The sequence below is a fragment of the Rissa tridactyla genome, chromosome 5, assembly GCF_028500815.1.
Source record: "Rissa tridactyla isolate bRisTri1 chromosome 5, bRisTri1.patW.cur.20221130, whole genome shotgun sequence".
Classification (NCBI taxonomy): domain Eukaryota; kingdom Metazoa; phylum Chordata; class Aves; order Charadriiformes; family Laridae; genus Rissa; species Rissa tridactyla.
Genome location: NC_071470.1, coordinates 46,492,384 through 46,509,740, shown reverse-complemented (window position 1 = coordinate 46,509,740; position 17,357 = coordinate 46,492,384). Strand labels below are relative to the sequence as shown.

The window sequence follows — 17,357 nt, the reverse complement described above, 5'->3', positions numbered from 1 at the left end:
GAAAGCTCCACTAAAAGTTTTTCATCTGGTACAATTTGTAAGTTAGTTTTGTATAATTAAATCCGAGATTGTAAGATCTAGTATTCTAAGCTCTACAAAGTTTGGAAACGTACAAATGTTTCCAGCACTAAGCATGATAACAATACTCGCATATTAAGATAGTAAACACTTTTAAAGTTAGTAGGAAAAAAATGCAATATGCAAGATGTTGAGCCAGTCCATATCATTGGCTAATTTCGTTATTCAGCGTGAGGATAGAGGCTGCCTTTCAGAAGTCTAGCATAGGCGTGCATGGTTCTTGGTACAGTAGACTGTTAGAGAGCGAACAGCAAGCTGGGCATAGGCAGAGGTCTCCTATATATATTAAGAGGCGCTACAGCCTTATTTGTACTTGTTATTGCAGTTCCTTACGATCCATAATTAGTGTTCATCCCCAGACAGTTGGCGTTAGTCAGTGGAAATAATTTTTTTTATGCTTTTCTATGCTCACTTGCCATCCTTATGGGAATGTTTGTACTTGAGTGCTTCAGATACAGTAGATGGAAAAGAAGCCAGAGTGGACACCGAGGGCTGTTTGTTCAGTATTTGCCGTATCGTTCTGATCTGAGATAGCACATCTTGCCATTCTGTATTATCCCAATGGACAAAAAAATCCAGCTTTGCGATGATATGTTGGTATTACACATTTCTAAATAAAACATCAGAAAATTTTGTATTTTAAAATCGCATGACTATAATAATTTCTTTATACTTTCTCTTCAGTGTTTTAGCAGCTAGTAAATTGCCCATTTGAGATTAATACCAAATAAAAGATCATATCAATCCTGTTAAAATCCAAATGGGAGCAGTAACAAAGGAATGATGTGTTATTTATGATCAACTAGAATTGAATACTTTCATAGGCCAATACAGACACTTTCAGTTTTATTAACAGTTTCACATCCGCACAAGAAAATTATCTCTGTGAATTACAAAATTTTTCATGCTTTGGATACCACATGTGACCAATCTAAGAAGCGTAGTTGAGACTAGCTGAGTGTCTCCTTTTGGCAAACATTTCCTATAGACATCTATTACATTTCATGAAGCCGTCCACTCGTAACTAAAGGTTTTTATCATTAGTGTTCACAAAAACAAATGAGACATTCCGAACTGGGAGGTTGGACCGAGTTTTCCCCATGTAACAGCCATTTCTAAAGTTAGCTTTTTCCAAATGTGACTGTTCATGCTACTATTTCCATTTTGTAGGAGCCGGCGGGAAGTCTTTCTTTGAGACTGGGCTTGTATTTTGTCTCTTGTGATGTGAGCCCTGTGTTGATGGTGACATTTGGAAGCCTTGTTAGGAGAAATGCTTGTTGAAACCCAGTTTGGCGATGCGTGTGACCTTTCAACAGCCTTTGCAGATGTGGGGTTTTTTTTCATGGTAAGGGCTTCCTGAAATGCCCTTTATCTAGCAAGCTTCCTCTAGATCCTGGAAGCTCAAATGGGCAATGATCGTAGACCCTCAGTCACTTCAGTGTTTTCATCTTCACAATGAGTCAGGAACACAGACTTTTTAATGTGCTGGTACAGCTTTGCCCTTCAGCAAAAACTTCCCTTTCACCTAAGGTTTGCGCATCACACTTGTGGACAGGTCAGTCAGAGAATTGCTCTTGCTGTAGCACAGTTCAGATTTCTGGGACAATAGTAGTCTAATTTAAAGGACTTGGAGTCTTTTGGTTTAAGTACCACATCTTTCTCTTCAATCTTCCCAGACTTAGATGCACATTATAAGATAAGTCTTTGGAAAGCCCATATCCCAACTGTGTGATGTGTGATGGGGCAGGAAAACCACAGCAACCAGTTTTGCTGTGGTTTGTTTATTTGTTTCTCTGTTTATAAAACGAACGTACTCATTATCAATAGTTCATTAACTGCAGTATCCTACCTAAGTATTCAGTTTAACTTGTTCATTAGCTGAAAGCACGCGCACTTTGTATACCTGCTGCACCGACCGCATTGTGAAGTCCCATTCACTGTTACAAGACATCATTCAGTGTTGTCTGTTTCAGAGGAAAAGCACAGCCAGTGTCAATAAGGGTAAGTTTTCTTTAATCAATACATTGTTTTTCTTTTTGTAGGCATTTTCTCAGTGCTCAGCTTGGCGTCTGAATGTACCACTCTTGCCGCTGAACTTCCCAAAGTGTCTTACGTGAAGGCCTTAGATGTCTGGCTGATTGTTTGCCTTCTCTTTGGGTTTGCATCCCTGGTGGAGTATGCAGTGGTTCAGGTAATGCTAAACAATCCAAAGAGAATTGAAGCCGAAAAAGCAAAGATTGCCAAGGCGGAACAAGCGGAAGGGAAGGGTGGAAACGCTGCCAAGAAGAACACTGTGAATGGCACAGGGACTCCCGTCCACATCAGCACTTTACAGGTAGGAGCTGCGAAGCTGCGTACGCAAAATCAGCATTATCCTCTGATAACACAAGTCCAGGAATATACTGTCGTAATAGTTTTGGATAGTGCTTAATCTTAGAAGTGGCCAAGACATTAAAAACATGCTGGTAATTAATGGCTAGCCATCTGACAAATTGGTCCCTAGTGATTTCGGGTCAAATGTACTAAGTGAAAAATTTGTCTTTTAATATCCTAGCGCCATGGTTGCTGCTGAGCTTCAGGTAAATAAAATAGCAAGCAGCTTTACAGTTGCTATTTTTCTCATAATAAATAGCAGCTGTCAAGCTGTAACTATTCAGGGGACAGGACTCTCAGTCAGTATTTGCTGAGAGCGTACTCAAATAGCACCCGTCTCATTGCTTTCCCGGGGACGGCCACAGCTGCACCGCATTGCATGTCAAGCATCTCTGAAGCCAGGGATCCAGAAGTCTTGGCATTTGTAAACAAAAGACAGGTCTGTTTGTCTGTCAAACAGTTCCTGCATTTTTTGTGTTGCCGGATAGAGTTTATGGGTAAATCGATCAGATCTCATAATATGGGTAAAGATGGGATGTACATCTTTGCATGTTGCTAAGTTCCTGGTGTTGCAAAACTCCCCGTTTGTGTTCCAAGAGTTATCAGACATTCCAGGCCAGCTGTCCTCAGTCCTAAGTGATACTGAATTGACATTTATTCTACAGAAGATAATACATTATGATACGATATGTGGAATATGAATTTATCTTATCGTTTTCAATGACTTGGCAATTTTGATGTATTAAAAAAAGCTATGAGGCCAGATCCAAGTGATAATATTGGTAGTGTCAAGTAAAATGTGGCTTTAACATTTCTTTAAGGAGGGAGTGGTTTATGCGAGAAAGATGGAAACGCCGTCCTAGTATCAAGCTGGCATTGCCCCATAACTAATTACCCCCAGTCCAGAGGAGCTGCAGATATCGCAGACTAGTGCACTTGGCTACCATAATTCTCATCTGGTACAAGAGTCTCCTGGGACCTGTTTTGGCAGGCAACCAGGCTCAGCTTAGAGCAACCCAATGTCTGCGTTGACTTATGTCACAAATAGTTCCCCAAGTCCAGGCAACGTGGGAAATGAGTAGAAAGAAAGATGTCTCTGCTACAGTTTTGCTTCCCCTGAACTGAATGTGGTTTTTTTGTGTTCAGCAATTTGCAGGTCCCAAATTCAGCTTTTTGTTGTGACAAAATAGTTGCAACAGTCCAGAGGAGGAGCATAAAACCTATTTATTTCTATTTCAAGTATTTAACAAGTGTAAGTGTTCAACTTGATCAATGACACAGTTAACAAAAAACTACAGTTTTTCAGTAGCGTGAACAAAACCAAATTGCTAAATTACTGGCTCTTGTCAGTGTGTACACCCTTTAAGGTGCTTGCCATTGTCATAGCCATACGGAGAATAAAATGATAACTTTCATCACCTATGCTATCTTTTCATAATTTTTTACAAGAAGGCAAGTTTGGGTCTACAGCACATTTTAAGGCTTAGAGGAAGGGGAGTCATTGTCCACAAAAATTAAGCAACATTCCCATGTATAGTTCCTAGCAGTAGTCTGAAAGTTTTTAGGATTCAGACCTCAGTCTGCCCTCCAAGGTCTTGCAGTGTCTGCCCTCCATGATCTTGCAATGTCAGCTCCAGTATCTCATGTTTGACCTGCACTTTTCAGGGTCTTCCCAATTTGTTAGCAGAGGCCTTAAACATTCCAATATCTATAATGTCTGCAATAATAATCTGTGTTGGATTTATATGGAGTCCTGGACATGCGTAGCTTCTGATGATCTTTGTACAGAGAGTTATGAAACATTTGTTTACTGAGACATATTGAAAATACATATTCATTGCTGTAAAAGCTGGTCATGTGGCTGAGTGATCTCCTCCCCTGATGGCTGGTGATCCAGCTTGTATCCAGCCACCTGCTTTGAAATATAGCCTACCTCATGAAGGGTGTCCTGGGCTGGTAATTTCTGTGAAGATCACCAGGCTGAGACAGAAGAAGGTCCCAGACTGATGAATCATTTGATGTCAGGACGTGGCAGGACAGTGATGCTAGATTTTATATATTCAAATGCTATAAATCTGGCTAGCTGAAAACTCCCTCTCAGAACCAGCTACTGCGTAGGAGTACTTTGAAAGTTCTCAGCCCTGGAGAAGCCTGTACTGAACTCCTGAAACAGAACAGATCTAAATCTTTCAGTAGCACTGACTCCTAATCCAAAACTAGGCCTGCCTCACAAAATTTGGATTGCTCCCATACAGACCTAGTAATGATTGAGTAGAGATTGCATTTGTCATATGGCAAATATGCGAGAGAGGGAAACATTAAAGAAACAGGTAATGGAAAAAAACGGTATGTTGAAAGGCATAAAGAATATGAAACAAAAAGAGGCCAGAGTGTTGTCCCAGAACTTCAGGAGCTGTTTCTCATCAGGGTCATGTAGGATTGTGTGTGAGGAGAGAGAAAATACTGTGCTAAACATCTGCAAAGATGTAGCTTTAGGAGAAAAGGACAACTTAGAACTGCATCCAGCAGAAATGGTCGAGGATGTTCTCTTTCCACATAGGAGGTGATACTAAGGCAGAAGTGGCTGTAGCTGGAAATCTCACCATAGCTAGGCTTGAAACAGTGGATAGACCAAACAGGACTCAAAGGTAAAGCCAACAGGAAAGAGCTGGAAGCAGAAAAATCCAAGGGGGCATGGATAATTGCATTCATAAGTGTTTCTCCAGCTTAAATGAAGCACTTATTTATTTTGAGACATTGACTGAATGGTGCTGATAAATATCTGTAAGTTATTAGAGGCGAATCATGTTTAAAAAGAGAAATTACTTTATTTTACTTTAAAATGCCCCTGATCCCAATGCCAGGCTGGTTTGGCAGTGTTCCCCAAGCCACAAGTTGCATTCTTGATGCCTCTTGCAGCCATGCAGTGTGGCAGCAGTGATGTCTCTGCAGGAGATTTGGGGAAGGGGCTGGTGTGTAAGGTACAGGGGGGTTGCTGGTGTGGGAAAATCCCAGGTGTAGGAAGGATCAGAGGGAGTGCAGGGAGGGAAGTGGGGCGGTCAGGCGTCCCTGGTTCCAGCCTTTGTAGAACAACTTGTTTTCATGTGCTTGCTCCATTTGTGAAAGAGAAAAGTGGCATCTGGTCTGGAGACTTGGCATGTTTGATATTATTAAAAAACAAGCCATAACAAAAACACCTGATCATACTTAAAAGTACAAGCAGCTATTGTTTCTTCTTTATGACAGGAAATTGGGTAAAGGGATAAACTTTTGTGTATATCCTAAACATTAAAAGCTTTGTGCCGTTCATAATTGAAGTGAGGAGAAGGGATCTCCTGTAACAGAACCTGTAAGGGTCCACCTAGAATCATAGAATCATAGAATGGTTTAGGTTGGAAGGCACCTTAAAAGATCATCTAGTTCTAACCCCCCTGCCATGGGCAGGGACACCTCTCACTACACCAGGTTGCTCAAAGCCTGGTCTTGAACACTTCCAGGGATGAGGCATCTACAACTTCCCTAGGAAACGCGTTCCAGTGCCTCACCACTCTCACAGTGAAAAATTTCTTCCTAATATCTAATCTAAATCTACCCTCCTTCAGCTTAAAACCGTTACCCCTTGTCCTATCACTGCAATCCCTGAGTTCCTCCCCGTCTTTCCTGTAGGCCCCCTTTAGGTACTGGAAGGGGCTATAAGGTCTCCCTGGAGCCTTCCCTTCTTTGGCTAAACAACCCCAACTCTCTCAGCTATGTCTACCTTCCACCTCATAGGGGAGGTGCTTCAGCCCTCTGGTCATCTCTGTGGCCCTCCTCTGGACCTGCTCCAACAGGTCCATGTCCTTCTTGTGCTGATGACTCCAAAGTTGGATGCAGTACTCCAGGTGGGGTCTCACAAGAACGGAGTAGAGGCGCAGAATCATCTCTCTTGACCTGCTGGCCATGTTTCTTTTGATGCAGCCCAGGATGCAGTTGGCTTTCTGGGCTGCAAGTGCGCATTGCTGGCTCATGTTGAGCTTCTAATCCACCAACAGGGCTGTTCTCAAACCATTCTCCACCCAGCCTGTGTTGGTGTTTGGGATTGCTGTGACCCAGGTGCAGGACCTTCCACTTGGCCTGGTTGAACTTCATGAAGTTTTCAGCAGAAAGCACTTCTGGTACTGTGTCAGTAGAGTCAGTGATCATGACCAACAGTCACCAACAGTGACAGTGAAGATGGCAGGACGAAAACAATGCTTGCAATTTGGCAGTCACCCAAAGATGGAGAAAGGCTTCCATGGATGCATAACTACTTCTTCTCTCCACCAAATCCTGGGTACTGGCTGACGTAAAAGCTGTGTGTTGCCAGCATACGCCAAACCCCCGAGTACACACTTTATGACTCATACCCCCTCCAACAAAAACCCTGAAATGTCAGTGCCATTTTAAGCCCAGAGGTTTATCGATATGACTGTCTGATTAAAGTCAAGTGGTCCATCTGGCAAGATCACCCTGAATCTGTAGAAAAAAAGAGACAATTCAATGTAAGGACTGGTGATCTGTTTTTCTAGGAGCGGCAATGGCTATGCATTTACAGGAAAGAAGCCATGAGAAAATACACTTTGGCTCCCTTAGCTCATAATGGCTGCAAGTAGATGCTGTTCTAAGCAGAGGAGAAAATTATGCAACCTGGTGGTAACTGCTGGCACTGGCTTTTTATTGGGGATCCTCAGTAGGAGTTTGCGTGTGTTTCCTAGCAATGCAACATCATACAGTGAGAAAAACAAGCAAAAAGGGAAATGTTTTGAAGATGAATCAGTTTCTTTTTGCTTTCGCTGGTGGTGCGATTAGAGGGAGAGATTGCACTGTTAACTGTAACAACACTCCTCAATTTGAAAAGTCACATTTTCATCAATCCCATTTATAGAAGCTGTCCCCCACAGATAATGTGCTGATGACTAGAGAGAACATTTGCTAAATGAATGGCTCTGGCGGATGATGAATAGTGCTGTGCAAGTGGTGGTAATAGCTCTAAACCCAGTTATTTTTAAAAAGCAGTAGTGCTGTTGCTTGCCTTATCTTGTCAGAGCCACATCTAGGCTCTGAAACCTGATATAGGTTATGTTCATCTCTACTGATTTATAATATACCTGACTACTGGTGGTGACCTGTGGTGACACGATCTTCCCATATTGTCTGGAGTGCAAGTGGCACTCCAGACTCAGATTTTTCTTGCAGAACCACCAGAAACCCAGTTTACATTTTACCTTGTGCACAAAACCACAGGCTGCAGTGTAGTTTAATGATTCCTGACAGCATTTCAGGTACAGAGTAGGTACTTTCTGCTCTAGTGACTCGTGTATCCATCCTTGGAGATAATTCAGAACATGACTGTAAAAAGGCCCCGAGCAATCTGCTTTGAGCAGGGGGTTGGACTAGGTGATCTCCAGAGGTCCGTGCCAACCTCAGCTATGCTGTGATTCTGTGATATTTTATGTATAAATATTTTTTGTGCCATACTTTGCAAGGAATATTTGGAATGTGATAGCAAAATCCTGCTGAGCCGCACCAGAAAAATATACTCAGTCTGAATACACTCTAATGCTAAAGAATCCTTACTTTATTGATGATCTACATCTATCATCATGGCAAGAGCAAGAGAAGAGCACAAAACAAGTGCAAGAAAGATTAATGACAGAGTCTGTTAGAAAACCCCTCCTTCATCTTGTAAGGAAGACTCTTACACATCTGGCAGTACTAGTGACAGATCTGTATGCCAAAAAGAGGTCGGGTGCAACAGAAGAGGTGGTTTTGTGGTAGAGAAGAGGTGCTGTGTAGGGCAGAGAGGGCTGCGTTACAGTCGGGAGGCACTTCAGCCTGAGGGAAGCGTGCTGAGCTTGAGAGGCTGCCTGTGCTGTAGCGTGTTTGAAGGCTTTGCTGGAAATTATGAACAATACATTTCTGCTCTCAGAAATTCTTGAATCCAAAATGATGGCATTTTATATTACACTTCATCCTGATGGATAAAGAGGACTTGATCACAGGATGAACAGGCAATTGAAAAGGATCTTTATTCTATTTGCACAAAACAAATTTAGTCAAGTCCTGGTATGTTTGATTCTGTGAAAGGACAGATTTCACAAATTTAAAAACTTTTTATTCATCTGGAAGGAAGAATTTAAACAAAAAATATGAATGATGCTGGTGAGCTCTCTAACAATGTTCAAAACAGCTAACAGACCAGAAGGGAAGCTATACTAATTAAAAAAAAAACCCAAAACCAAAAACCAATGAACAGCACAATTGAAAACAAACTCCCCAAAGACTGAAAACTAACTCAGCTTCAAGCGTTTCATTTTTCTTCTCATTGGCCAGTGGAAAATTTGATAGCAATTAATATAACTTGAAATCTGTAAAACAGGTGTAGATAACAGATACAAGTAACAAAAAGGATATATGGTTAGTATAATTGAGGGCAGTAGGAAGTCACTTTGCATGCGTAGCAAGAATACAAAAAACAGTAACAAGAGTGTTGGTCCAATACTAGATAGAGATGCTGTATGTATTAAGAATTAGCAGAAAAGGCAAAAGTGTTGAACAAATAATCTGCACTCTGTTTGGGGAAAAGCCAGATATATTCAATCAGATGATGAAATAGCTTTCATTGACAGGAGCTAATGAGGATGTTAAACAGTAGCTATTAAAGTTAGACATTTTTCAGTTGAGATTTCAGCTTAAGTTGCATCTAGGATTTTTTAAAGAGCTGGTCCATGAGTGCTGTGGAACATGAATGTTGATTTTTTAATAAATCCTTTAAAACTGGGAGGGTTCCAAAAGACAGCAAGAAGCTGACTTTGTGCCAGTACTTTTAAAGGCTAAGTGGCATACATGAATAATTATAAGCCTGACATCAATCAGTGGAAAATATTGCATAGCTAACAGGGGGCTGACTGATAATTATTATTCATAAGTATTAATTGTCATTAATATTATTCATAATTCAGCCCCATGTTAGCTAATAAATTTAAATGGGTCAGTGAAATTAAAGCTGATCTGTGTGTTTATTGATTTAATCAAACTGAATATAATTTTTTTAAAGATTATCAATTACGTTGACAGAGGTAATGATGCGGAGGTAAGAAACTCTGAAGAACATTTGACTTGGCTTCATATGTGGCTTGGTTACATCATCTGAATTATGCAAAATCAAGGTTAGATTTGTTACCATCTGTAAGTACCAGCAGTTAATCAGACTAACTATAGTCATGCCTCGTGATTGAAAATTGAAGCCAAATCAGGTTACAAATAAGGTACATATGTTTGGGGGAACAAGGTCATGGAAAAAATTCTCCATCCTGGATGTTTTTAAAGGAAAATCTGGTGTAACTAGTTTGGGCAGTAAACGTGGAGGGTGATGAGGAGCACCAGACGCAGCAGAGGCAGTGATGGGGAGTTAGTTCCCCCTCCCTGTCAGTCTGTATGCCCAGGCAGCACTTGTTTCTTCTTCTCTTTCCACACTTTCTTATCACATTATTGCCCTAACTCTGCAAACAAAGGCTTTCTGCACCGGGCACGGCCCCACTGCGGTGGCACGCACGCCGCAGCTCTGGAGCAGCAGCAGCAGCCAATGCTGAGACGGCAGCAAGCACTGGCCAGCATGAATTTTGTAAAAGGTGAGAAAGGATCATCAAAAGGGGCCTTCTGACTTCTAGGAGCCATTTTTAGGTATTTCTGAACTGTTCATCAAAAGGCAGGTGTCCTGCCCAACACACCAAACCTAGACAAGGTGGCCCAGTCCTGGGAGAAACAGGAACTAGGTCTGTGTTTTGGGCCAAGCCCCCAGAGCCATGTCACCTTCCCGTGCTCTCCTCAGCCCTCCTGTCTCCCTGCTGGAGGGACAAGGAGCAGCTGCCTGGCTCCGTCAGGGACATAGGGAGGCCCTGAACTATTCCCTTCCCTTCCCCACCAGCTGCTCCCCATCCCCTGCGGGCTGGGGTCTGGCCCATGGGTCATGAGGCCGTGTCAGGATAAGGCAAGTGATATCAAATATTTTCCAGGGCCAAGTTCTGTGCCAGGATGAAGTCGAAAGGATGTAACATTTAACAATGCTTTACTTCACGAGTCTTCAGTGTAGTACTCTAAAATCAAGTCCCATGGTATCATTTTTCCACAGAAATGGTTCCTATAGCCTCTGGTAAGTGTCAGGAATATTGTTATGCTTCTAGCACAAGCCAAGCCAGGATGAATTAAAAGCAGATAAACTACTTTTAATATGTATTATCTCACTTCACTTAGATATATATTATCTCACTTTGCTTAGGGAAAGCTGTAGGTCAACTGAAGCGAATTTAGATTAAAACAACAGAAATATCTGAGAGTTGAAGAGACGTATGAGAAGAAATTTAAAAATATATCTAGGCAACAACTGAATGTAGAAGGACATTAGATTCGTAAAGCCAGGGAAATGAAAGAAATTATTTTTAAAAGTAACATACACTTACTAAAGAAAAATTTGGGCCAGGTTGCTCTTACAAGGGAAATTGTGTCACCCTGATAAATCAGCACTCCAGCTGTCTCTAAACTAAGCAGAGCTCTGTGTGAACATGCTGCGAACAGTCCTCTGCTCGTAAGGCAGAGGTGACCTAGAAGCCATTCCCCCAGTTCTCTGTCCCACGAGTGAACGAGAACTGACTTGTAACAGCCTTTAGAGGAGCACTCTCTAGATACCACAGTTGGAACAGGAATATTCTGTATTGTAAATGAGAGCGCTTAGGCTACAATTAGTGTCACCGAGTTTTACAATATGTCGCTGGTAGTATGAGGAATGGACTACAAGTTTGCAAATTCAAAAGGAGGCTTATAATTTCATACGTGATTCTATTTCTTGCAGTGGCCTTACTAAATCTTAGTAGCTTTGGCCGTGGAAAAAATGTAATGTTCCTGTGACTCTTCGGTTAACATGCACCCTAATCCTGCAAGTTACCCTTTTATTGCACAAGGGTCTGCTTTATGTCTTTATAACCCATATCATTGGGTATGATCTGACTGGAAGGAACCTCTCGGATCACTGACAGCCCCCATGTCACCCAGGGTCATATAATTGTGTTCATACAAGTCTCAGTCACCACTTACTAGACAGTTTGCCCCTACTACTCCAATACTGAACACCATCCCAGGCTGTCAGCTCTTTCATGACTGGGAAACAGTTGCAGGAAAGTTGTATGTATAGTTTTGCCTAACCATCATGGAACACCTATCTTGTTTTTCTCTTTTATAACCCTTAATCTTGATTTTTTGGGTAATCTGCACATCAGTTTTAGTGCATTGGTTTCAAAATTTAACTGTTTTCCCGAGAAATATGAAACTGGCAAATCTGGGGAGGCGTATCCTTTCTTTGCTGAGGACATTGTGCCATTCTTCTCATCCACCTTGCACCAGAATCAGCCTTGTCAGTAGTGGGGACTAAAAGCCCCAGATGACGTTTAGGTCTCTTCCTGACTGCCACAGCTCTTTTCATCCAGGATACCTTGACAGTTGTCATAGAGAAGCTAATAATGTTCTTCAGAATGTTTTTTATTCATCTGTACATCTGATACTGTATTTCACTGTTATTAGGTACAAAATGTGGTGATGCAAATATCCTGAACCATCAGCCTAAGATTGCAGAAAACTCAGAGGTGGAGGGAGCTGAGAGTAAAATGCCTGAAGGCTTTGTGGAGGAGAGACAGGCTGCTGGGAAGGAGGGACAAGTCGCTTTTGGAAGAACCAGGTTTTAGTGTATCTGTGGCTCCAGGAAGCCCTAGTGAAACTTATGTTAATGTCAGTTGCCCATGTGTATAACCTCATTTGTGAAGCAGCATTTTTTCCAACTAACTCCCATATGTGAATAAATGGCATTATTAATAATGCAGTTAAGTTTCATAACCTGTATTTTTTTTTAGCTTTTTTCCCCTTGCTTTACTGTGTAGTCCAATTGAAATGAAACTTTGGGAGAGCTTTGCCCAAGTCACAAAGCACAGTACCTTGCAAGTAGTCTCCTCAAGCTCCCTGAACTGTGTGTGTGGGTCCTCTTAGAGATTTGTTGTACCTGAAGTATAAACTTTACAAAATCCAAGGAAGCAAATGTAGGAATGCTTTTTTCTTTTTTTTCTTTTTTTTTTTTTTTTTTTCAAAAAAACCACATCACTTTGAAGGGCACCAAATACGTTTTTTTCTTTTAAACATTCATTGTATGTTCCAGTACGATTGTTTGGTCTGTAAAAGAGAATCGTTCACCTGGGGTTTCCCCATAGCACAGTAGCGCTTGATACCCAAGAATGCTGACGGAGCTGTAGGAAAGACAGGTATTTGGTTGCTGGATTTAGATTTCCCAGTTACACAGTTCTCCAGTGTACCGATGGGAAGCGCTGAGAACGGTGTCGCATCTTTGTTACCTCTCTTTAGTGAGGCACCAAGGACTGCAGGTACAAAGAAGGTGCTTTCTAGCCATTCAAGGTGGTCGCCCTAGGATGGGATATAGGATCTTGAGCTGGCTACTACGTAGAACGAGAATAGAGTTTAATTGTTGCATCAAACACTGAATTTTAGGGTTAATTCTGACTGTGTCTTCCAGGCCTCGGAAAAATATAAGTATTGAATAGAATCTGTCCTGCAGGTTCATCAGCACAGAACTGATTTCCAAAAATACTCTCTACAGAAATATTCTCTCCCCTTCTATCATCTTAAAATGAAGGAGTCTAACTATAGCAGATTGCACAGCATGAGGCACCTTGTGCATGAAAAATTACACAATTATGAATGTTTAGATTAGTTTATATGATTGACTGATCATCCTTAAGTACTTTATAATGCAACCATTCCGCAAATTAGGCTGATGTAATGTATCCCTATCAACAAGTAATTTCCTATATGTTTGTTTGCGGTGTTCTCTAGCAGCTGCTTTAAGTTTGTTAATGAGATGTGGTGAGTAGATCGTGATTCCCCTCACTCTTTATTTCATAGGTTGGTGAGACCAGATGCAAAAAAGTTTGCACTTCGAAATCTGATCTGAGATCCAATGATTTCAGCATCGTTGGAAGCTTGCCAAGGGATTTTGAATTATCGAATTATGACTGTTATGGGAAGCCCATTGAAGTCAACAATGGGCTTGGGAAATCTCAAGCCAAGAACAACAAGAAGCCTCCTCCTCCCAAGCCTGTCATTCCATCAGCCGCAAAGAGAATCGATCTTTATGCAAGAGCACTGTTCCCTTTTTGCTTCTTGTTCTTCAACGTCATATACTGGTCCATATATTTATGATAAATCTTTTATTTATTTTTTTCATATGTGTAAAATATATGCCATTTCATTACCCCTTCCCAGTCATGAAGGCCACTGTGTGAAATTATTTGCATTTGCAAAGCAATATGTTGCATTTTGATGCCATGCGATTGTACTGAACATATGGCATCTGAAATTTGAATGAAAGCATGACACCGCAATGTCTGTGCTCCGACCAACGTTGTATATACATGTACAGCATACATCCTGCTTTAGGAATATATATGAAGGACAATGTGTACTACATTATAAAGCTGAAATAACTCTCTTCAGTTATTAGTAACATACAGAGATTTAAAGTGTTTCTGATAATGAAACTGATGTGCACGTTGAGTATTATTAAAATCAGTATTCGAGTATATGTAGTATTTAACAGCTTTTCTGCTGACTTCCAGAGGAAAAAAAAAAAACAAACCCAAATATCTTGTTCTTGTATAATTTTAGATGGAACTGTTGAAGAAAAAGCTAAGCTGTAATCCATATTATTTAGACTTTGTAAGCAAAGGCAGCATTGAATAAGCTGATCTTGTCTATGTGGAAAAATAAAGATCAGAGAATTACTAATTTTGTAAAATCAGCTCATTTAGACAGAAACCCAACAATTGTAACCATCAAGCAGGCACACATAAGTGTGTGAGAATATGCTGACAATAAAACATTGGGCCAAATTTTGCCTGCTGTTTCCTTAGGCATAAACTAGATACAATATGTCATAAACAAACAGGCCACTTCCTAGACTAAAGGTATCAGGAGTTTTGTAGAAACATCATGCAGTTCAGTATCAGGTTATATTATACTTGTTTTACATTACTCTGTCCTCTGGCTCATCTTCTGTAGCGTCTGGCAAGCCTGCAGTATATAAGTCACAATTTTTTTGTTGTTGCATCAGATAAATCTTAGTTGATTTGTTTTGTTTATCCCCTTGAAAGCTTTCCATTTAAACAAACCAGTTGTTGTCAAGATGAAATCCCATTTTCACCACTAGTTATACTTTTTTTTTGTTTGCCTGTTGTAGCACAGGTGACCAAAGCTAACGCCTAGCCGCCAGTAGAAGTGAAGAAGTGTCAAAATGTCTGAGGGGCTGAGACTCTTAAATATATCATGTGGCTTTGTGCCTATGTGTTAATTAGCAGCTGCCCTCGCCAACTCATTGATTTGGCTGTTACTTTTTGGAGAATAAGGCCCTATGTGTGAATCTGCCGTGATAGGAGATTGGTCTCCATTTTCCAAAGGAAACCCGGTGAGAGACTACAGAAACATGGTCTCCCCATGGTGCGTAGGGCAGGACCTGTGGTCTCCCGAGGGTGCCAGGGCTCACTCCTTCATAAAAGCAAGGCATGAGGTGAAATGCAGCCGAAAGAAAGCTGCTTGTATGTAGGCATCTGAGTAGCGTGTGTCCCCGGAACAGGGACTGTGCCTCAGCCCTTGTGAGTGAGCCATAGGGAAACATGTCTCCTCTTGGAAAGCTGGGGCACCACAGTCAGTTGAAATATTAAAATAAGACAGTTCTCACTAACCTGGCAATTCATAAAAGGAAATACGGACTATTGGCTCCTCATAGGTGGGGAAGGAACTGAATTAAAGACCTGAAACCTTCTATAGTGAGGAAACAGACACAATTACACTTGTTGTTGCTACATTTCCAGCTCACCCAGGAGGTGCTGAGCCAGTGCAGGCCACAAGTGGACTGTTGGATCGCTTGGGTATTGCCCACCACGTGAATGTTGTCTACATGCGGCAAGCCTGCACAACCAGAAGGTCAAAAATGGGAGTATAGAAAGAGCAGAGCACGCCATGCTGGCTTCACCGGGCCTCTGGCAGATCTGCAGGTGCCCAGGGGTTTTTCTGACCACTGCCACTTTGTGATCAACAGCCCAGTTTCAATGGTTGGTATTTGGGTTGAGGAGTTCTGCTCTTCAGAATATGCTCCTGCGCTTTCCACCAGCTTCCTGGCCGCTTTCTCGTGGAGATTTCAGGGAGCCACTTTACCAGGCGGCCACAGTTTGTCCTTTGGATCTCTTTCCAATCAGAGGAAATGGAAGGGAAATCCCAAATGTTACTGAACCGTGTTGAACCAGAGGAAAAAAAAATAATGATATCTTTAAGGTCCAGTTCAAAGTTTCAATATTTTTGTCTGTTGAAGGTATTTACAGAATTGTCAGAGACTGAGAAGCAATAAGGATATTTCAAAGAGAGGAAGGAAGGGAGGGGTAATTTTTCTACATACAATCAGAGTGCTATATTTATAGACATTATTTATTCTCATATTTGTATTTTTTCTTACATTACTGGAAGGCAAGAAAATAATTACCCTGTGTTGGAAATTATATGAATTTTGGAAGATAATTTTCTTGTTAGAACTCTTATTAAATGATTTATCTGTAATTAATGTCCACATTCTATCTGTATAATCTCAATTATAGATTTTATTGTTAAATTAATCTTTGTTCTTTCTTGCTTTCCTGCTTACTTGATGGCTTTTGTGTTTTATCATAAAACATTTAATCAATAATACATTGTAATTGCTTTCCAACTCACACAAAAGGAAGCAAAAGGAATGTGTATTGTTAAGATAAAGGGTTTTTGTTCATTACAGCACAAAAACTAAGGACAGAAGCAAAGTTTAACAGGAAATTTGAACCAAAATTTAAAATAAAAAAGTATCAGCTATGAAGTATTAATTTTCTTTTTACTTGCACTAGATAATATTGCAGTATTTGTATTACCTCGGAATATATTAACTTGTCCTACTGAGCAGTAATAATTGATTTATTTTATTTTTCTTCTTTCCACTAAAGGTCATTGAGAGTTTTGCATACCGTATCACATTATAGTCCTCCAGCACCCTCTAGTTGTAAAATTCTGCCTGTTAACTTATTTCCCAAGTGAGGTGCAAATATAAAGCTCTATGGGGACTATAGGATGTTGCTTAATAGTCATATATGAAAGTAAAAAAATAAATCAAAAATAAATGGACGTAAAAAAACGGACAGCTGTAGAAACTTTCCATTCAGTATGAATTTAAAAATGTAGAAATTAAGACACTCAAGTAGTAGCAAAGGTGAGGCTCACAAAGTACACATTAGTAACTAGATTAACTGGTCATGATGTCTGAACAAACTGCATGAGAGCAAAATCTGTTCTGAGGGAGAGACCATCTGTGTTTGAGCTGACATTTATTTCAAGTTCTCCAGCTTACTTGTAGGAGAGTAACAAATTTTTGTTCTGCCCTTAACATAAACCTCAGTATTTTCTCAGCTCTTAAGCATCAAAGGGTAGTATCCAAATAGTTCATTCCTTTCTTTCAAAGTGATACGGCCCTTTAGATAATCTTTCTGTTTCAGGATTTTAGAACACATTCAGACACTGCCTCAGGAATTTCCATGGAGATGAATTAATTCACTGCTTAGCTGCAGCCACAAATTTAAGCTATACAATAAGTAAGGATGTGACTTGAAAAGTATATGAGCTGCTATTCCCTGTTAGGATGAGTGAAATGTGCTATGTGGAGTAATCCACACCTTACTTTCCCTTGCAGGTTGTACTCATGTTTGACACCCAGTTTCAGGAGCGGCTCTGTAGTGGGTTTTGACACTTCTTTTTTTCAGTCT

The 17,357-nt window shown here is 40.7% G+C and overlaps 1 protein-coding gene across 2 annotated transcripts in view; it reads left to right on the top strand.

The window, feature by feature from the left end:
• Nucleotides 1–16,293, top strand: part of GLRB (glycine receptor beta) — a 54,932-nt gene extending 38,639 nt beyond the window's left edge. For both annotated transcript variants that reach the window (XM_054202898.1, XM_054202897.1), the window contains 2 exons: nt 2,121–2,413; nt 13,429–16,293. In XM_054202898.1, coding sequence (XP_054058873.1) covers nt 2,121–2,413; nt 13,429–13,725 — 590 coding nt within the window. In that variant the 3' untranslated portion in view covers nt 13,726–16,293. The remainder of the gene's footprint in view (nt 1–2,120; nt 2,414–13,428) is intronic.
• The last annotated feature ends 1,064 nt before the right edge of the window (nt 16,294–17,357 follow it).